Source organism: Archocentrus centrarchus, chromosome 3 (assembly GCF_007364275.1).
Source record: "Archocentrus centrarchus isolate MPI-CPG fArcCen1 chromosome 3, fArcCen1, whole genome shotgun sequence".
Lineage (NCBI taxonomy): Eukaryota > Metazoa > Chordata > Actinopteri > Cichliformes > Cichlidae > Archocentrus > Archocentrus centrarchus.
This window is the reverse complement of record NC_044348.1, coordinates 16613928-16636100: the sequence shown is the minus strand read 5'-3', so window position 1 is coordinate 16636100 and position 22173 is coordinate 16613928. Positions and strand designations below refer to the sequence as shown.

At 41.0% G+C, this 22173-nt stretch overlaps 1 protein-coding gene across 5 annotated transcripts; it reads right to left on the bottom strand.

Annotated features, from left to right (window-relative positions):
* Nucleotides 1–3189: 3189 nt before the first annotated feature.
* dhx38 (DEAH (Asp-Glu-Ala-His) box polypeptide 38) lies at nt 3190–22173 on the bottom strand. 5 transcript variants are annotated; one of them, XM_030723267.1, is made up of 27 exons: nt 21913–22173; nt 20502–20827; nt 20065–20255; nt 19525–19686; nt 19260–19422; nt 18719–18837; nt 18550–18626; nt 18306–18461; nt 17987–18148; nt 17723–17842; nt 17143–17315; nt 16904–17041; nt 16470–16656; nt 15924–16109; nt 15702–15842; nt 15343–15453; nt 15137–15253; nt 14931–15038; nt 14681–14793; nt 12652–12860; nt 11129–11283; nt 9528–9683; nt 9143–9277; nt 8626–8751; nt 8422–8517; nt 7011–7132; nt 3190–4436 (listed from the first exon to the last, which is right to left on the bottom strand). In XM_030723267.1, exons 2-27 carry the CDS (start codon nt 20822–20824, stop codon nt 4355–4357), a joined length of 3828 nt encoding a protein of 1275 aa, XP_030579127.1. In that variant the 5' UTR covers nt 20825–20827; nt 21913–22173; the 3' UTR covers nt 3190–4354. The 5 variants fall into 5 exon arrangements, with proteins under 5 accessions (XP_030579127.1, XP_030579147.1, XP_030579136.1 ...); XM_030723287.1 differs by having other exon boundaries at nt 16470–16647; XM_030723276.1 differs by having other exon boundaries at nt 20065–20252.

Here is a 22173-nt window from a genome sequence, read left to right as displayed (position 1 = left end):
GGAATCATTGTCATGATGAGAAAGATGCTGTTGCCAATCAGAGACGTTTCAAATGGTATTGCATGATAGATTAAAATCTGACGGTACTTTTGTGCATTCAAAATTCCTGGAGAACTATTGATCAAGATCATTTTAGCATTTATAAGAGAACCTGGTTTCTTGGAAGCAAAATATAAAGAAATGAGTGGTGGCTCAAGACTTTTGCACAGTACTTTTTTTTTTATACAAGTATTACAGTGGTGGATATTGAATGTGGCAAAGTTTCAAGTAATAAGGGAGAGCTTTTTTGGTTTCTCACTACCTGCCTCAAACTTAAGGCGGGGCAGCCAATCACAAAAAAGCTGGCTTAAAGGGAGGTAGAAGACAGAGGATGAAGTGAGGGACTCCACCTTTAAGTATACACACTTAAAGTATAAGATAACAAATAATTAAAAAAAATGGGATTATTTTGATTTTTTTTTGAGTCCAACAAGAACTTCCTGCAACGCTAATCATGTTCCCATCAGGAGAGTCAAAACTCTGAAGTAAGATGGTGCCAACGTGTTTAGCAGAGAGAATATTCGCCATGTTTACCATCATTGTTAAGATGCAGACATTTAGCATCACCGTACCAGAGTGTACGTTGTGGAGTTATTTTGGAACTTTGAACATGATTTGAATTGAATTTTAAAGGAAAAGTAATATATTTTTTTGCCATACTGATGAGGAAAGATGCTTTTCTTCTTCTAAAACATGGTAATAATTCAGTTTGTTGCTGATTAATTTTTTTTTCTTTGTGGCAAAAACCCTATTTAGGACTTCCTTGGCACTAACATGCGTAGTTGCCAAAAAAAAAAAAAAAAGTCACATCAAACTGATGGTTGTGTAGTTTAAATACACCACAGCTCATTTATTTTAAATCTCTTTTTTCCAGTATCTTGCAGGAACGCTAGACGGAAACAAGATTTGTGCGCCAGTTGCCGCTCCCCATTTGCATTGTATACAAAGCCACTCACTGAAAGCCATCTGAAAGTGAAGGACAGCTAACAACAAGCATACATTGCCTCCTGTTTCCATCACAAACCACATGTGGGTTTAGAACTGTTGAAGGTAAGGGACTACAGAAAACGGGGGTGAGGTGCGGGGTGTGTAACATTCAAAATTCAATCAAGTGAAGGCCATCTCCAGCAGGGTAACAGCGTGTGAAGGCAGGGTGGGGGTGGATGAGGGAAAACTCAGCTGAAGTTTCCACTGGGCCTGCTGTGTTCCTAATGCAGCCTTGGATGTAATTGGGTCCCAGAAGGCTGTTCATTATTGTGGGTGAGCGAGGCAACAAAACAGAAAGGGGTAGAAGGAGAAAGAAAATGTCTCATTCTTTGCTCAGTGCCTTTGTCCTGGCACCATTATGGGACAAGAGTTAATTAAAAGAGCAGTTGATGCCTCTGTTTTTCTCATCAATCTCACTTCTGCTCTTATTAAGTTTGTAATGACAGCAGAGCTTGTCCCTGTCAGCCACCAGACACTCAACTGAGGGGAAGAATGAGAGGAAGGCAAGGGCGGGGCAGTTAATGTGAGAGACAGCTCATCTCAACAAATCTCACAGTGGTCAACAGCTAAAATAATCCCTCCACCAAATCTCGGGGTGATGGTGTATAGTCCGCAGAGGATGAGTGTACTTTCATGAAAAGGCAGCTTCTTTATTTGGGGTGTGGCAGGAGAGCCCATTTAAGAGGCGTGGCTTTACACCCTAATCCTGTGGCTCCTATATGCACTGCCTTGGAGGCCATTTTAATTCCTCCATCATTACAGGCACCATCTCCGGGAAGCTTTAGCAAAGGTGACTGCTGACACCGTCATTCACAAGGACAATTTCAAAATGTCAGCCCATAACTGAGATTTGTCTCATTAAAGTTGGTGGAGTCCATTATATCCATCCCCTCCTCCACCTGCCACACTCAATCAAGATGATTTGGAGAACTGAGGGGATTTAGGGGACTCTCATAATGTGCTTATTTGCATTAGAGTTACAGTGAGACTATCACTGGCCAACAAGAAAGGCAAAGGAAGTCAGCTGAGGGGAGAAACATTGCTAGTTAGTGCATTTGTAGAATTCACAGGCAGACCAGCTCCGTTTTGTCTTTCCTTGCAAATTGATGCCAGCTGGCAGGAGAGGTTTCCACTAAGAAACATCAAAAAAGAAAAAAAAAATCTAAGCGTAACTGTGATAAAGACACTGGCCGTCCAGCCGAGGCTTTGTTCAACATTCTTGTAACCTGAAGATTTACATACAGCTTTAATAGCCCAGCTCTTCATCCAAAACACATCAGCACACATGTAGCTGTGTGGCACAAGTGGGTGTGAGTGCCTGAGTGGGGGGAGGCAGACAGATGTTGCTTTTTGTTTCTCTTTGATCAGCTTCACTCACCTCAGTTCACAAACCTGAAGTTGACACTGGAAATTTCTCACCATGAGCAATGTGGCTGCGATTGAGTTATTGGACAAAGTGCCACCAAGCCTCTCGACCTCCAGTTTGTTTTAATCAGCTGTTGCCAGTTTTAGGTTCACAAAGCTGCTCTCAGCTGCTCCCTTATTCACAGGGGGTGGTTACAACAGATGAATCCGCACATTTGAGTTGGCAATTTTGCGCTGGATGTCCTTCTAGATACTTTTCTCTTTCCGGTCTCACGCCACGTGTTAGTCAAACGTGTTAACCACTGCACTATGAAGCTGTCTCCCAATCAGTAAAGTAGTTCTTCTCGAACTTTGGTGAGCATGTCTTACACAGCTAAACAGATTAGTTCATCATCAGGATCAACCTGCAACTAAATGAAAAATATGTTTAACATGTGGGAAAAATTCTCTTGCTCAGGGTCCGAGATGTGACCCCGTGGCTGCTTCTGTTTGTCTTTTGTGACTGAATTTGAAATTTGTTTTGGGGCATTGTCGTTACTTTTTTAACCAGATGACTCCCTTGGGCTTCTTTGTAACTTTTGGGGCTGTTTGTTTTTTTTTTATTAAATATGATGAAAAACCTAATAAAGACTCAATTAATAGGTTGGTTAATAGACAAACATTGTTGCAGCAGTTACCTTTTCAGTACCCAATCTCTGCCTATAGAACATGATTTAACTGTAGACATGCTTTATGCTCACAACTAATGACTTCTAAATTAATCATTTACCACTTTTTTAATAGACAGAAGCACAAATATTCAGTAAAATCACGTGCAGAGAATTTACAGCAAAAAGTGAGTTGCATCGTTTTTACTTGTCAAATTATTATTCATGCCACTGCAAAAGCGCGTTTCGCATGATTGAGCCGAAAATCGCATCAGAATTACATTAGATTAAAAAAAAAAATAGCTAATGTTTATTTTTTTCATTTACAAAAGATGTAGAAAGGAAAAAAACATAACATAAGCTGAGTTTCATGTAAAAAAGGCAAATCAGAGCAATGTGACTCACCAAGCATGCGCCTCTCTAAAGAGTTTTGTTACAGATAGACCCGTCTGTCTGAAGCTGCATGAAATTCCAATCAGCTGATACAACAGAAGGGGGTGCCGATCAACAAAAGTACTCTTTTATATATGAATTTCTAAACATCTGTTTCAAGGGAAGCTAAAAAGGACAATTCTGAGCACAGTTGCCATAAAAATGACACAATTTATACATTTAATCCGGCGTGGTAAAGTAATGAGGCAATGCTGTGCCACACTACGATGCTGTAACGAGGTCAACAGGAGTAAAAAGGTCAATTGCTTAAGCCTGTATGAGTGTATTGCGAGTATTAGGGCGTATAACAATACAACTGTAGTCAGTAGACACTCGTGTCCCAAGTACATTTTCAATAGTGCTTCAGTCTGTAGAGGAGCACTTCAAGGTGGCACATGTTGTTCAAGCCACAACACTGCAAGAACGAGTAAATACAAGGACATGGAGACACGTAACACTTACATCAGATTATTATTTATCAGCTGCACTCTGACAATACAGTCAGGAATATAGAAAATCAAATTTGAGTTTTTAGTGGAGGTAAAATTATTCTAAACACCTCTCTAAAAGCCTTTCAGTAATAAGCACATATAAATACTGATTATGGAGGGGGAAAAAAATCAGCTCAGTACTTTTTCCTTAAAATGCATCATGGAAACAGCTAGTCAAAGTGATAAAGGTGGAGGATCAACCCAGCTTGTCTCTGAGTCCTGTGCCTTATACAAGTTCTCACTCTAGTGGTCTGCACTTGAACTGCAGCTGATGGCCACAATGGAAGAAACCAATAGGTGAAAGTTGCATTGTTTTTGCTTGTGGTGGTGTGGTCCGGATCTGGATGAGAGCAACGCTTTAGAAGCTGGAAGTGAACGCTCCCAGAGGAATGTTTACAGTCCAAAGCGGGCAGGGGTGCGTCTGGGTGTCATGGGGACCTCTTCCTTTCTTCCTGGTGTGCAGATTTTCACCGCCCTGAATCAGGAGGAAAGCAGGCGCACAGACGTTACTTCCTATGACAACATACAAAACAACAGCTTTATTCTTTAATGCTGTGTTCGGTCCAACGCTGAACATTTCTTACACTGGGTTAAGGAGCTGTTTTGGTTTGTTTTCATGAAGAGGAGAATGAAAAGACAGACCAGTGTGTCTGTGAGGAGTGTTGGGATGCAGAGCCTGACACCTCTGACAGTGCAATCTATCATCTTTAATTACAGCAGCGTGACACTGACAGTTCTCTCATCTCTCCCTCCTGCTCACTCTCTCACACACACACACACACACACACACACACACACACACACCTGCAGCAATTACAACCATCAGGCCATAACCTCCTTCTGTCAGTCTGTCCCCCCACTTTGGCTTACCGGTCACTTTGGGAGAAACTGTTGTGCTTCCTTTAATACACAAGCTTCTAGTAGCTTCATTAAAAGCAATGAACATGAATGTATTGTTGAACAAACAATAGTCTGACTGGTGTTTTATGTAACTTTTGTGTTGTCAGCTAGCCCACTGACTATTTTAGGAGTAAATATAATTAATAGAAGATGTTCCAGCTCTTATAATTAAATCATTTCTGACTTGTATGCAGCTGCATCTACTTAGTGCAGTAAAATAGATTATCTATATGACACATGAATACATAACAAAGTTAACTACATGACAGATAACTACATTACTTGGTACAAATAAATGCAGTTTAAGAAATCATTAACTTTAAAAATAAATAAGTTCAAAAATTGGCCAAATTTGTTGGTTACCATTTATTCAATATGTCTGATAAATATTGTTTGTTTATTAACTGGCTCCAGCTTGGACCTGCTGGAAAGTGCATTTTAAATTCTGAAAACTATACTGCTGTATTTTCCCAACAGTGAACAGGTTGCTGATATTTTTGTACAATACAAAAATCTATTAATCCTAAAAACTGGTGTCATGTATCAGGCCTACATAGAACATAAAAAAAAAAAAATCAATCACTGTTATCAATGCATAATGGACACTTTTAAACTACTGTAACTGACAAATATTATAGATAGGTATAAATAAAACAAGCTGGGACATAATAAGCAAATGATTTAAACAAATTATTACTAAACAGTTTTCAACTTATAAAGAAATCAACAGGGATCCGAGACTGAAATCCATTTGAAATTTGTTTGGTGTGAATTTTTTGATTAAGTAGAATGAAAACTCCTCGAACACAAGCTGATTCATGAGAAGACCGAGTCAATTACTGAATACAATAAGTATACAGTCTGAAAACAGATGGTTTGAGTTTAAATCCATCCACTTATCCAAGTCAGTGTCGCGGGGGCTTGGAGCCTATCCCAGCTGTCACACGGTGAGAGGTAGGGTACACACCTGGACAGGTCACCAACATGTCGCAGGGTTAATACAGAGACGGAGGTAACCATTCACACCTATGGTTACTTTAGAATCACCATTTTACCTAACTCCCATGCATGTTTTTGGAGTGTGGGAGGATGCTGGAGTATCTGGAGAGAACCCACGTAGACACGGGGAGAACTCCACACAAAGACCCCAGCCTGGATTTGAACCCAGGCTGTGACGGTGCTAACCTCCACACCACCGTGCTGCCCTGAGTTTAAATCACTGCTGAAAAAATAATTTTCACTATTCAGGTTTGATATCAACCCCAAATATACATGACTATATTTAGCAAGTTCAAACTTGAGGTATTGTCTCTTAAGCGTTTCATATAAAAATACACAGGCTCCATCACACACTGTAACAACTGGTATGATTGTAACAACACTCAGTGTTCTGCATTTATACACAAAACATGCGGCAGGGCCATTTACTAATTCACAGCATTGGTCTGTGCTGCTGAGCAGGGAGAGAGGTGATAAGCAGTTGGCACATGAAAGCATACCCAACAAAATATTTCATCCTGGTCACACTGAACTCAGCGGAGACGCTCACGAGGCCTGCCTGAGGACAAAGGCAGCCGACGAGCCCAGGAGAGCCTTCAACTTCATTATCACACACCCTGCTTTCTCTTCTTAAATCTAATTCTTAATCCCATACCTCGAGTGTGATTATTTTCAACATATCTGTCACAGACGTGGCCACACTAAACTCAAGACAGATAAACCAGCTGATTAATTAACAATAAAAGTACTTTTTTAAATTTGTCTTTATAACCCTATTTCTCTATGTAAAGCTTGGAGATGGGTGTGAAATTAATTTTTTTGGTCTAATTTGAAAATGAACATTCCCCTCCTTTCTCTCTTCTGCTATGGCACAATTTAAATTGCTGCAGTAATGGGGGTCAGCCAGGAGTCAATATTATTTCTTTTTGTCTCGTCTGGAGGGACCAGAGGTGAGAAAAGCTCATCATGAAGAGTGAGAAAGGTGGAGTAGAGAGAGGGAGGGAGGGGTGAAGATAGGGGGTTGGCAGCAGGGTAGGTAAATTAAACGTTTCTAATCTTGACTGTGTATGGAAAATGAGGGCCACGGGGAACTATTGTTGGATGAGGCCCGTGTAGAGAACCAAAAGAAGGAGATTTGTTGCCGACTTACCTCACGCTGCCAGCGTTGTTCTTCTTCTCCTGCTCTTCTCGACGAGCTCGCAGCTGCTCCTCAGCCAAGGCCATCTCATCCTCCATGTTGCTGATCTCCTCCTTGGCCCTGCGACGGTTCTCCTACAAGTGAAACACGGACAAATGGTTTAAAGAAACATACAGAAATGTTTGCAAGTGCATGTTAACATCTTATGGATGTTTCCAGGTTGAAACAAGAAAAATCAATCCATCTTCTGCCACTTATCCAGGTTTGGGTCTTGGATGCAGCAGTCTATGTAGAGATGCCCAGACCTCCCTCTCCCAGACCACCTTCTCCAGGGGACACCGAGGTATTCCCCCAAGCCAGCTGGAGAGATATAATCTCTCCAGTGTATCCTGGGTCTACCCCTCACCTAGGAAAAACCTCATCCAGGAGGCATCCAGGAGACGACATTGTCAGATGCCTGAACCACCTCAACTGGAAGAGCCCCACACTGAAAGGTCCTCTGAGCCCCTCCCGAATGACCAAGCGCCTCACCCCCATCTCTAAGGGAGAGCCCAGCCACCCTTCTGAGGAAGCTCATTTCCACCACTTGTATCCACAATCTCATTCTCAGTCACTACTCAGAGCTCGTGGCCATAGGTGAGCGTAGGAACATAAACTGTCTGGTAAATCTACAGCTTCGATTTCACACTCCAACCTTTTCCAGCTGAGGAGAGTGGACTCAGATTTGGAGGTGCTGATTCTCGTTCCAGCCACATCACACTCTGCTACAAACTGCCCTAGTGCAAGCTGGAGGTCACCACCTGATGAGAGCAAGAAAGGCACTTCATCTGCAAAGAGCAGAGACGTGATCCCAAGGCCACCAAAGCGGAGACCCCCCACCACTTGGCTGCAACAAGAAATTCAATCCATAAAAGTTATGAACAGAATCAGAACGAGTTCGACTTGCTGCCGGCAATCCGAACCAAGCTCTGGCTACGATTGTACAGGAACTGAATGTCCCGCAGCAACGGTCTAGTCACCCTGTACTCCCCGTGCACCGCCCACAGGATGCTCCGAGGGACATGGTCGAATGCATTCTCCAAGTCCACAAATCACATACAGACTGGTTGGGCAAACTCCCACGCTCTGTCTCACAAAACCATGACCAGAGTGAAAACTGCATTGGTCCTCCTGAATCTGGGAAGAATACCAAGAAAGCAATGCCTTTCCAGTTGCCACAACACTGAAATCTGAAAGCCAGGACCTCATTTATGAGTTACAAGGTAAATCTGAGGGGTGAGAATGAAAATGAACAAAACAGGAAAACACCACAAAATTAATTTTATTATATTTATGCTGCTACCCTGGATCACAATGTGCAGTTTCAGCCCCTCCACCACCTCAGCATCCACCAGTAGGATACTCCATCCATGTGTTGACTTACCTGTCTGCTTTTTCCAGCATGTTTGATGCTATAAAACATGGGCCCCAGCTCTGCTAGCCATTCTCCATCCACTGCAGTCACACACTGCATGTACTCCTACAACACAAAGCACAAGTTTAACATCAACAACATATATATCATTAACTGCTTTTTTGTTTTATTTTTAATGCAAGCCAAATAATCTGCAGCCGTCAGACTTTTTACCTTTGTGGTCATTACAAGCTCGTGGTAGATGATGTAGTCGGGAGTGTAGCCCATACCAAACAGGGAGCTGGTAGGATGGAGGTGACATGGCATACCTGTCCTCACATTCACATATTCTCCAATGCCCTGGGAGCAAACACATGCATAAATAAATTAAATGTTCAGGATCCTGGTTGCTGCAGTGTGCCTGTGTCTATGTTTGCACTGTAAGGTCAGAGCAAAGCAGGTCGCCTGGACTAATTTGCTTCTCCACCTGGCTTAGACAGCAGGAAAATAAATTTAAAGTATATCCAACATTACTATGATTGCTTGGGTTAGCTGCCTACACATAAGTCAAACTGAGAACCTTGATTATATAGTCATGATTTCAAATTTCCTTTCAGATTTTACCGCTGCATTAATGTGAGGCCAGAGGGGATATTTCACCACTCTGTAATTATGCTGCTATAAATCTGCCACAACCAGTCGCCACTAGGTGTAACATATTAACTGAGGAGACCATAAGTGGAGAAAGTACCTTGAGCTTGGCAGCCTGGTGGAAATAAGCGGCACAGATGCATTTTCTAATGATGTCCCAGTCTGAACCACAGGAAACCAGGTTCATCCTCTGCTGCACCATGATGTCCTTTAACTGGGAGCGCACCTCACGCACCTGCGCAAAAACAGTATTTACTGGAAGTAGAACCCACTAGAAAACAAGTCCAACCTAATGGTTTGCAGCTGGTTGTTTTAAAAATTATATACCATTGCACTGAACTTGCAAACTTCAAGCAATACACCATTAAAATTTCACAATTTCTGCAGAATAGACAAAACTGAACAAGTGTAAACTGAATGAGAGGTTTCCATCCAATGCCAGAGGATATTCACAGCAAGAATAGGTGAAGCAGTGTGAGTCTAACCTTGCGCATGGCCTTGGTGTGGATGAAGTGCTCATTGCACCAGATGCTAGAGTAATTGTTGTTCTTCCACTGCATGTAGACATTAAGGTAGGTGAGGTGGTCACTCTCTGGGACTGAGAACTTCTCCCTCACCTGGTCACTCTCCTCCTCGCGACCCTGTCAAGGCGCACAGATTGACTTTAATATTTAAGTGTTTGTTAGTATTTAAAAATGTAACAGCTAATTATCACAAGCTCCAGAGACCATCACAAAGCAGAAACTTTTAATGTTATACCACAAAGCTTTGGGTAGTGACCGAAAGAATAAGATCGCAAATACAAGCGGCAGAAATGAGTTTCCTTCGAAGGGTGGCTGGCCTCTCCCTTAGAGATAGGGTGAGGAGTGCAGCTATCCGGGAGGGGCTCAGAGTAGAGCCGCTGCTCCTCCACATCGAAAGGAGGCAGTTGAGGTGGCTCGGGCATCTGATTAGGATGCCTCCTGGCCGCCTCTTGGGTGAGGTGTTCCGGGCATGTCCCACCGGGAGGTGGCCCCGCGGCAGACCCAGGACACGCTGGAGAGATTATATCTCTCGGCTGGCCTGGGAACGTCTTGGGGTCCCCCCGGATGAGCTAGAGGAGGTGGCTGGGGAGAGGGAAGCCTGGGCTTCTCTGCTTAGGCTCCTGCCCCCGCGACCCGGCCCCGGATAAGCAGAAGAAAATGGATGGATGGATGGACATTTGCACATTTACAACATTATCATTTATATGGAGTCATGTTCCTGTCCACATGGCAAATCTAAGTCCAACATTCATTTTCTTTCGCTTTTTTCTAAGTTTCCCACTAATTCCTGAGGGAATTATCAGACTCTTAAGCTGCTGGTCAACAACTGTGTCTGTCTTCTGTTTGGTACAGTGAATTTTTCTAGCTTCTTTCACTGAAAAGGTTGCAGCTAAAAATGTTATGAGGGTACAGAGAATGAATGAGAACAGTACATGTCTAAGCTGGAAACAATGTGGAAAAAGAAAAGAAAAAAGCTCAGAGGAGCCCCAGAGAACTACACGGTCAAACAAACGCAGCCCTTCGCAAATTTCTAATCTCAAATAATATTTGGCACACCTGGTTGTTACTGTAGTCTGCACACTGACACATTTTCCATAGTGACTTTTTTGTTGACTGGTTGAGGATTTTATATGGACCAAATTGTACCTCAGAAGGCTACTGGGGAAATGCACCTTAGATTACATTAAAGCACACCAATACACTGCAAACGCCTGCCTCCGGCTTCTTAAAGCAAACCTTTTCACATACAAGAAGTCATGTGACAGCACTCGTGGCAGATTTTTGATGCTTTTTTGTGAAAAATGACAGATTGATTTTTTTTTTTTTTTTTTTAAATGAAAATTGGGTTGGCATCCTTCATAATAATTTGATAATATAAAGTATTTGCTTCAGTTTTGCAATAACAATAAAATAAGATGGCCAAATAGAGTGTGTGTGTGCAACATGGGAGAGTTCCCTCTTTGACAACCAGTCAGATTTGTGCTGCTCCCGTCCTGAAATTTCCTTTCTAGCCTTAATGCAACTGTCAAATAAAAGAATTAAAAACAAACAAACAGTTGTACCTTGGGTCTGTAGAAGATAGCTGGCACAGACAACATGGAGACAATGATGAGAATGTCAGCACTGCAGCCCATGTCACAGGACACTATCAGCATCTTGGAGAGGGCAGGGTCAAGGGGAAATTCCACCATCAGACGGCCTGTCGGTGTCAAAGCTCCTGAAATGGTTTTAAAAAAATAAATAAATAAAACACAGTGACAAAGTCATATGTGTAAAATATAAAAAATACATGACATGCAAAGAATGTAGGAGGGACAAGCATTAAGATGAGTGGATAAGCTTCTTTTCCATCAAAAGCCTGCTGGCGTAAGGGAGAAGCCAGCATTGTGTGACACTTATTTATCTTTCACCGCGAGAGAGGAGAATGAACTGCTGACAGCTGAGAATACTTGTAGGAAAAAAAAAAAAATAGAGAGTGAGATCAAAAACTTTGCAGTTTCTGATTTAAATGATTAGACGAAAGAGTCTAAGAAGCTTATGAGGAGGAAAAGCAGAGTAGCAGTGAAGCCAGTTTGGGGCAGGTAAGCCTTAATCAGAGATAATCTGCTGTTAACACACCATACAGGGAATCATCAAAAGTCCCCTCCTTATCCCCAAATCCCTAAATCCCCTGGAATCTGGCTAAGGATGAGACCGAAATGAGACCCGACCAGTCAAATCAAACACAGGATCAGTTACTAGGCAATTACTCCACTGGCTAAACCTCACAACTATCTCCTCCAGGCCTGTTTGCAGCATCTGCACTATCAATGCAGCATCCTTTACAGACGCTAGTCTCATGCCGGTGTTTGTGGTGTCACAATCACTATGTATCAGCTCAAAGCAGCGCTCAGGGGGAAATGCAATTCCTAAATACCCAATATCCTCTGTCATCACTTCAGGAAGATGATTTATATTGTCTGGCCCTGCAGGAAAAAAGACTGGTCTGGGCTAGGACTGGCCGGCTACAAATGGCAGTACAAAAAAACAAACAAACAAACAAACAAAAAAAAAAAAGAAAGAGATGGCCTCATTTTGATGACAAATTTGGTTTATATTTTCACTGATGTCCATGTAGATTTCTATTCAACAAAAATGGAGTATATAGAAATAAATTTAGACTGCACAAATAAACAGAATAACTTTTAGTTATTTCTGCAACAGTTTATTTTACATAACTTAATTGGTAACAACAGTGAACCAATCTGAAACTTCAGATATGTTACTTTAAATTGAACTAAACTATATTGTACAAATAAAAAAAGTGCCAGTATGTTTTACAAAGCAACAGTGCGACTAAATTAAAAACATGCAGACAAACCGCTACCTTATTCTGCCCTGGCTCTTCAGATCTGGCAGATTGTTGTGTGAACTGAAAGCTGACAGTAGCCACCCACTCACTTTCTAGATGTAATACCACCAATATTGGCTTTTTTAAAAATCTAGGTTAGTGAAAAAATATACATGGTCCTACTAAAAGTTTTATCTATTTGAGGGGAGGTGGGGGTGGGGGGTGGACAGTGATCACTGAGCACAAACCACACACCTGTGTTGTCCAAAGCTCCCAAGATCCAGAGTTGGTACATGGAGTTGAGCATATTGTCCTCAGGTGGAGGATCCATAAAGTGGAAAAGGAGCAAATCCTGAACACCCAGAGACTTTAACAGTAGGACTACATTGGCCAAGTTGGTCCTCTGGATTTCTGGTATGGTGGTCGTCAGCATCTCATTCTTAAAGGCGCTCTGAGTGTACAGCCTGGACGAGCAGGAGAGACACATGAAAAGAAAATGAAAAGCGTGCTCTGTTGTGTTGAGATCAGGTGGCTCACTCGGCCATTGAAAAACATCCCATTTCTTTACCTTGAGAAACTTTTGGTCATTATTATTTGCAGATCAGTTTTGCAGCATCTGGCTGAGAGTATAGCACTGTACACTTCAGAATTCATCTTGCTATGGCAACCACCACCATGTTTGAAAGATGATGTGGTATCCTTCAGGTCATACATTTCCATACATTTCCTATTTGCTCCCTTTTCCTTCCCCACAATTTTCTCTTCCCATCATTCTGGTACAAGTTAATCTTTCTTTGATCTGTTCAATTTTTTTTTTTTCAGAACTGTGCAGGCTGTAATAAATGTTGTTTTCTGGCAAACTCTAATGTATTTCCATTCATCAAGGCATCTCTTGATTGTAGACTTTGACAATGACACACCTACCTCCTGAAGAGTGTTCTTGACTGGGTTAGATGTTGTAAAGTTGCTGAGCTGATCACTGCATTCATTCTTTTAAAGAACATAGCAGATTGTTGATATGACCACTCCTGAAGCTTTTGCTGTCTCTAAAAGGTTATTTTGGTTTTTAACCTAATAGCGTTCAGTCACTGAATAACAAGGGAACAGGCCTTACTTCACCATCAAACTGCTTGTCAATTGTCCAACTTACTACCTCAAAGTCCTAAACAGTTAGTGCAGTTTTAAAATCCACTGTGGCAGTGTGCAAAAGCAAAACTATATAAAAGAAAAAAAGTGTCACTATCCAAATATTTACGAGCTCACTGTAGATCAACAGCAAAGGAAAATTCAAAAAGTTACAATTTATTGAGGGAAACTTCCCGAGCATGGGTTAAAGTATCTTTTTCAGCAATTACAGCTGTCTGGTGTAGGTGCTTATAATTACTGAATGATTTGAACATTGAAGGATTTGAGCTTGTGTGGGTGCCTACTGCAGGCACCCACACAAGCTCAAACAATCTTTGAACGGGGCATTCTCCACACGGGCTGAGTAAATCAGCGTGAATCTCTCTGTGCACCCTCATATCCGCAGCTACTCAAACACCTCGACTCTGCCGTGTAAAGCTGTTCTAAAACTGATTCTTTGTATATTTTTGTGAGCTCATGTGTTAAGAGTAGGTGGGCAGGATTTATCTCAACACATGTGGGCTTTCATAAGCCTCACAGCTCATTAGAAATACAAAATTCTTCATTACGTTTATGCGTGTCACCCAGTCTCTGCTTAACTTATAATATGGCCAAAGAACGAGAGGTCGTGTGAAACCTATGAAAGGATCTCCTGTGGCACATTTCCCTGCCATATAAACAGAGTTAAACTGCATGAAATCCTCTGGAGATTAGGCTTCTGGCACTTGCGCTCCTTTACTGCCTCTGACTATCTTGAAAGCATGGCCATGTCACACATGAACACCATTTGTGAACACATTAACAAACAGTTCCACCAGAATGATGCAAGATTTTTAGGGAAGCAGAAACAGAATAAAACCCTAACTCTAACCCCGGGTGGTTTGTTTCTGAATAATGTACCATTCAGCCAAAGATACATTTACAATATTAATGTGGAACTGGACTGTATGTACCTACTGTGAGAAGGCTTGAAAGTTGGCAGAATAAGATAAACAGACCCTCAGTATTGAAAACAAGAAAATAAAAGTGATTAAAAAACTGCTAAAACTGAAGACTATGCACTAATTCTAGCTCAGAAATCCTGGAATGGGACATATGAATGTGTTTGTGATTGCACAAACACGTGGAGTGCAAAAGCAGACAAGAGCCTGAGTATTACCTGTAACACTGCCCTGGTCCTGTACGTCCTGCTCGGCCAGCACGCTGGTTGGCATTAGCTTGGCTGATGGGATAAACCTGGAGCGCGTCCATTCCAATGCGAGGATTGAAAACCTTTTGAATGCAAAAAAAAAAAAAAAGGCAAGTAAATATCAATGGCATCATTTTCCTTAATTACTGCAACAGCAAAATCATCATTTACAACAATAAAAATATTTTCACAATTTTCTTTTACAGTGTGATTGATGTACCTTAAGTTTGCAATAGCCTGAATCCACAACAAACATGATTCCATCCACGGTGAGGGAAGTCTCAGCTATGTTTGTAGCAACTATGCATTTTCTCACACCATCTGGAGCCTAGCAGGTGATGAAAGAAAGTCAACTGAGGGTTAGCCAGGTTTCAGAAGCACAGGCGTTTCTGTAAAATTCCAAATTCATTCACAAGTGATAAAAACCTTCTGGAAGATCTTGGCCTGCAGGTCAGATGGAAGCTGGGAGTAAATGGGCAGCACAGCTAGAGGAGGAGCATTCTCTAAGTCTTCCAAACGCTCCACAATCTGATCTGATGTCACCTGCAATATCAAGGAAATACTTTAATTCCTGTGAGAGCACATGAACAAACACACACAATTTGAAAACCAAGCGCAGTCGTGCTGCTTACTTCAATATCCTCCTGCCCGGGCATAAAAATGAGGATGTCTCCCACCATGCCGCTGAGGTGAATCTGCAATGCTTGCTTCACAGCTGCCTCCACATAGTCCTCCTGAGGTGTCTACACAGCACGCAACACAACAACACAATCAGTCAGACTTTGTACACTATATATATTGTTTATATCTCACAAACTGAAAGTTTCATGTTGAAGAAAAAAAATATAACTTTACTTCTCTTTCAGTTAAACACATTGCAAGCCGAGATGATTGCCTTTTTTATATCCAAGTCTTATAAAGACAGACAGTTCACAGATAAGCAGTCATAGCTGAAATAAGGAATAAATAATAAATAAAAACATAAACATACCTTGCTAAACAATATGTCTACTGGAAATGTTCTTCCTGGAATATGGAATATAGGTACGTTGCCGAAAAATGATGCAAACTTGTCAGAATCCATGGTTGCAGATGTAACTATGAGTTTCAAATCGGTGCGTCGAGACACAACCTGATAGGAAAAAGCAAACAAAAGTGAAGTGCTTGCTTGACATTACAGAGTATTCTTCTCATTAAACTATGTTGTACTGACCTCACGTAGCAGGCCAAACAGCACATCAGTATTCAAGGAGCGCTCGTGAGCTTCGTCCATTATAACGGCACTGTAGTGGTCCAGGTCTGACTCTCTCAGTGACTCCCTGAGCAGGATTCCATCTGTCATGTACTTTATCAGAGTTTTCTCTGATGTACAGTCCTCAAAGCGGATTGCGTAACCCACCTAGAGGAAACATTGTCAAAATAATCCAGTTAAACAACATATGTGGAAAAAATGTGATAGAAATTTACCATGTCAAATACTACTGTGTGACATACACAGATATTCATTTTAATAAAAGAAAAAATGCAACTGAAGCAAACATGGTGCCCAGTGGTAGGAGCAAGACAGTTTTTTTTTGTTTTAAAAAAACCGTAAAAGTATTTTTTTTTTTTCTTTACTCTTAATTTTCCAATACCTGAAGCTGATAATTTCATTCTCTACCAAATTCCAGGCCACTAACAAACCAGAAAGTTTCCTCTTGCCCACTAGATGGCAGTGTTATATAGCATATAAAAACCAGCTCCAACAAGTTGGCTTTACCTCCTCTCCGAGGTTGGTGCCAATCTCCTCGCTGACTCTCTTGGCCACACTCATGGCAGCCACTCTTCTAGGCTGCGTACAACCCACCATGCCGTAGCTGGTGTATCCATCCTCGTGCAGGTACTGGGTCAGCTGGGTGGTCTTCCCACTGCCGGTTTCTCCAACAACAATCACTATGCTGTTGTCCCTGCAGTTCGCATTAAACACAATTACACATTAAAAGGTTGTAGTCAAAGAACAGCTCATCTCGGTTTTGATAAGGAATGTTTCTTGTGACTAATTTCATAGTCCGTTAAATGCTAAAGAAATAAATAAATTACTCACTTGACGAGTCTAAACAAATATATGTCCAAACAGCCAATCACGCACATCGCTCATTCTTTGATGTAATCTAAAACACAGTTTGGTGATGAATATAGTCTTGGTATGAATACCTTATGATATTAAGAAGCTGCTGTCTGACTGCAAAGATAGGCAAGTACTGTCTCTGCTCCAGAAGACTCTTCTTCTTAGCAAACTCGCTGCTGGCCTCGCTCTTCTCTTTCATGTGGTCTGCAAATTTTTGCTCCGCTCTGTAAAGCAACCAAAATATGAATATGGTAGGTCAGTCAAAGTCTAGACTTCAGTGGTACAAGCCATATTATTATGAAAAAGAAAATATTAGTCAGGTCACCTGTAGTCTACTTTGCCATCCTCTCCTACAGCTTTGCCCCCTGGCATGTCTTCATCCTCTGTCTTCTTGATACCCATGATATCCCCCAGCTTGGTGCCTGCCAATTCCCAGTGTTTGTGCTGTGCCTGAAAAACACAAGTTATTCTCATAATTAACTGAGAGCATATTTTGCAAATGTATACACATTCAGTTCAGAAGAAGAGTGAACACAGCATCTGCTGTCAGATTGTTTCACCTCATTAATGATTGTTTACAATGAAATCAACCTGAAAAGCCAAACCTAATTACCATTTATTTGCATACGCATGCCATCTGTTAGAGTTGTGAATCTTATGTGACTTTCTACACAACTGTACACTACCAACCTGCACAATGAATATGACATCTTGCAAAATATTAAAAGTAATCTCTGTTATTGTAGCAGACCTATACCAATTTTTTCTGTATAATGTACATACTGTGCAACAGTTTTAGGCAATTTTTAGATTTTTTTTATTATGCAATTTCATGAGGAAGGTCTCTCATCAGTCCCAAATTAATTCTGCAGCATGAGACAATAACCTGTTTCATTGGAACTGCATGTCCAGCATACCTTCTTTCGTTCTTTCTGCTCGCGATGTTTACGGACAAGCTGGCTCCCCTTTCGAGAGATGATGGCCATATCAGAAGTAGAATCTTTCACAGGGATGACAGGTTCTGGCTGCAGAAGAAGAAACACACACATATAGACACTAAAATTGATAAGAAATTCCCCAAGTATAGTTGTGAAACAAATATGGCATCTAAGAGACTGAAAAGCTTAATGACAAAAGGCATTTAATCATAGACTTGTGAGCTTTTTTACCTGCTTTGTGAAGACTATTCTTCCATCCAGGAAGGGAGGGACCAGGTTATGAACCAGCAGGTGAACCTTAGCAGCATTGTCCTCCTCAAAGTCTTCATCCACTTCCAACCTTTGCACCACACCACTTGTCAGCATTCGGTTGGTCTCCCATCGTTCATTATCCTTTAACAAAAATCACAGCCTGTTACAACGATATACCAATACAACCAGAAGCACTAAAACGTGTGCACAAATATTGTAAGCAAATACATACAGGATGTGCGGCTGCATGCAGGTGCACAATTCTGATTTTGGTAAGTATGAAGAACAACGGTTGTACCTCATTGATCTGTCGCTTCTGGGCAGATATTCTTTTTTGAGTCTGCTTCTGAAGTATCTGCTCTCTCTTCTTTATATAGTCATCAGAAGTAGAAGTGAAAGGGTTGTGGAACTCATCATAGCCTTCATCCATCATGTACCAATCTCTGTCAGCTTGCTGCAATTCAGTACAAGAATCAGATAACAAAAAAAACTCTTATAATAGCTTATGTAAGGCATGAATAGGCGATAACTGTGATACTCACCTTCTGGTCCTCCTCCCACTGTTCTTTTTCATCCTCGTTATCAAACATAATTCCTCCATCGCCGTCTTCTTTCCTTCCTGAAGAAAAGACAAAGAAAGAAAAGCTCTCCAGCAAACTATAATTAAAAGCTAAATGAAAGCACAAATTGGTCGGTTTTTTTGAGCGGTACCTTTTCCTTGTGATAAACGAGGTGTGGACCCCAAATGCTTTCGATCATTGGCCCACTCGTTGTACTTATAGGACGGGGTAGGCAGGGGCGTGTCGTCAGCATAACGACCTCTCACTGATCTAAACCCAGAGCAAATAAACGTGAAGTTAGCATCAAATTGCAGTTAAGCAGTTAAATATTTCATGTAAATTGTAATGCGTAAAACTGACAGTTAGGATTTCCAAAAGCCTCTGATAAATCTAAGCAACTGCTGATAACAGTTTGATTGTAATACTTGTGATACAAAAAGGTAACAATGTGTATCACAATGCTGAATTATATTATAATCATAATTATAATCAGCTGAATTATAATCATGTATTACAAAATACATATAGCCTTAATGCCAAATGTAAATAGCATTTGTAGCTAAAAATTATTCTAAATGCAATTCAGTATCTTGTGTTGTGTGTGTGTTGTTATCAATTTTTTATGTGCAAAGAAAAAAAGAAACACTCTGGAGTCATAAAAATGTAATATAAAATGCATGACAGTTGTTCACCTGTCCCTTCTCTCACTCTCTCGGCCAGAGCGATGGCTTCTTTCCGAACGGTCTGACTCTCGGTGAGATGGGGCAGGGGAAGGAGATTCCCACTGGGAATGCCTTGAACTGCCAAAACCACTGTCATCCTCATCCCAGTTGGAGCGTGAGGGAGTGAAAGAATCTATGTGAAAGCAAAATAAGTTAAGTGAACCTGTTAAATATGTGCTGTTTTGTACGTGAAAAAAATACAAATTCAAAGAAAAGTGAATAAAAACAAAACAACCTCTGGGGCGACTCTGCGGTGTTTGGGGTTCATCTCTCCTACTACCTCGGCTGATGCGATCGGACCAGCCGTCCCTCTGCGAGCGCTCACTCCTCTCACTGCGCTCCCAACGCTCTGACCGGCTGCTGCTGCTTCCACGGGTATAGCCGCTCTCTCGTTCATCTGGCAGAAACAAAGCAAAGGAGAGTTAATCTCAAATCCTCAACTGATCTAATGTTTGCTTTCATTATCAACTGATCTACAATTTATGTTTTTTTAACTGATCCAGTTACCATACATGACATAAAAAATTTGTGTCTATCAAAAAAGAAAAAGAAAAGAAAAAAAAAAGAACTTGAAACCAAAATGTACAGGCAGTCAAAAAACCCAAATTTACAAAAGTATGATGATGATGCAAAATTAGTATGAATATGTGAGCGTTTTTTGGGGGGGGGGTTTTCTTACAAATACTTTTGCTAAAATTATGCTAGGCCAAAACCAAAAGTCTACGTTTATTAAAATACTATGACTACTACAAAACCACGTGATCTTTAGGATCACCTCTTTCACTGCGTCGCTCTCTGCCCTTATCTCTGCTCCTTTCTCTGTCTCTGTTTTTGTCCTCTTTAGAGGAGGCATAGACACCATGCTCACGCCTGTCCTTCTCCCTTTGCTGGTGTCTGCGTCTGAATTCTTCGCTGACCCCTCCCGGGTTGGAGGGTGTCTCGGAACCAGTCACACGATACTTCCTGCTGGCAAGACAAAAATAAAATATTCAGCATTATTTATTTACAGTGTACATTATCTGATGGTAATTCAGAATTCAAGAATACCACAACTTTTTGCTGTCTGTACTGTTTGCAAGCCACGGTGCCACATAGGACCAAACTATACAGCAGACTGTAAAAACTTTTTCCACAAGCCACAATCAGTTTTTTTAAGCTTGTAAAATAAAAACTAAAATGAAAAAATAGTCTTTGTAGGGTGTTCACATTTACCTCTCCTTTTTAGCGCTGCTATTTTTATCATCGTCTTCTTCATCAGACCCAGAGTCACTTTTACCTTCCTCCCAGTCTTTGTAGGAGGAAACCTTTGACTTCTTTTTACTTCTATCATCACTAGAATCTGCTTGCTCCTTAGTCTCACGCTCCTTCCTTTTCTGTGCTGCCAGAAGATCCAAGCCCAGTAAAGACGTGCGTGGAGTGGGTGCCCGAAAAACATGGGGCTCAGCAGCAGCACTCTTCTTCTTTACAATCAGACCTCCAACTTGAGCAGTTGGATCGGAACCCTCCAACCTATGCATTGACACATCATCATCCATTATCTGTGGAGAGATGATGATATGAGAACAGGGTAAATATGTGCAACTACATTGTTGCTCATGACATCACCTTTAGATTACATTACTTTGAGCCTCACTGAGCTGCCTAGGTTTTTTTCAAAAAAAAAAAAATCTACCAATAATGTTTTTAGATGCATCATTTTGTAGTGCTGTAAAAAAAAAAAAAGTATTTACTCCTGATTTCTTAGTTTTTTGCATATTTGTCACACTTAAATGTTTCAAATCATCAAGCAAATTTTAATATTAGACAAAGATAACTCAAGTAAATACAAAACGCAATTTTTAAATAATGATTTAATTTATTAAATGGGAAAATGCTATCCAAATCTACCTGGCCCTCTGTGAAAAAGTACAGAGCTCTCACCGTGGTTTACTGGAGCCTTAGAAATGGCTTTCTAACCCTTTCAAGACTGACAGTGACTTTGTTTCTCATTTGTTCTTGAGTTTCTTTAGATTGAGGCATGATGTATTGCTTTTTGAGATCTTTCGGCCTCTCTTTGTTAGACAGGTTCTATTTAAGCCATTTCCCTGATCCAACAAGGCTAGTAGTAATCAGGCCTGGGTGTAGCAAGTGAAATTGAAATCGGCTTTCTAAAAATGTGGGTTATCACTGTGGATTAATGAAATCAGAAAGCGGGCAAATACTTTTTCACAGTGCTGTATCTACAGACTGTCATTACACGTTCTCAGAGTCAAACGAAGACTCCAACCAATGATCCAAAATCCAGAGATGTTGAATTTACTTTCACTGAACAATTACTGATTAAACCAAACCCCTTAATATCAATAACAGTAACAATGACAATATTTTTTACGTAGATTAAAAATGGAAATAAATAACTCTGTACTAAGCAATAACTCGTTTATGTATTTGTACCTTTCTAACGTTAGTTTTACACTGATACTCAAAACTAACTCGATGCATTACACGTTTCCGCAGTAGTTCGTACTGTATTAGGTAATCTCACGTTTACATGTGAGCAGCTAACTTTGACCAATAAAAGATTATTAGTTAAGATAAGGTAGGATTATTAGTTTCATTTACAAAAAGTCAAACTATCACGTACCTCAGTCAGTCTGAGCGGCTAGCCTCAACTAGCCTCCGAGCTGTTTAGTCCACACAGGGAGGGAAAACGGTCGTGTTTCTGTCAGCGTAAAGTGCAGACACTCTCACATGAACGTAAACATCCGAGGCCAGCTTATGGATCACAAAATGAATCACAAAACGAGCCCTAACGGCATCGGAGATAATAATTAACCGCCGGCTTTCGTAAACTCAACGCGTATGTTTACAGATGAGGGAGCAGCCATTGCAATCCCACAATCCT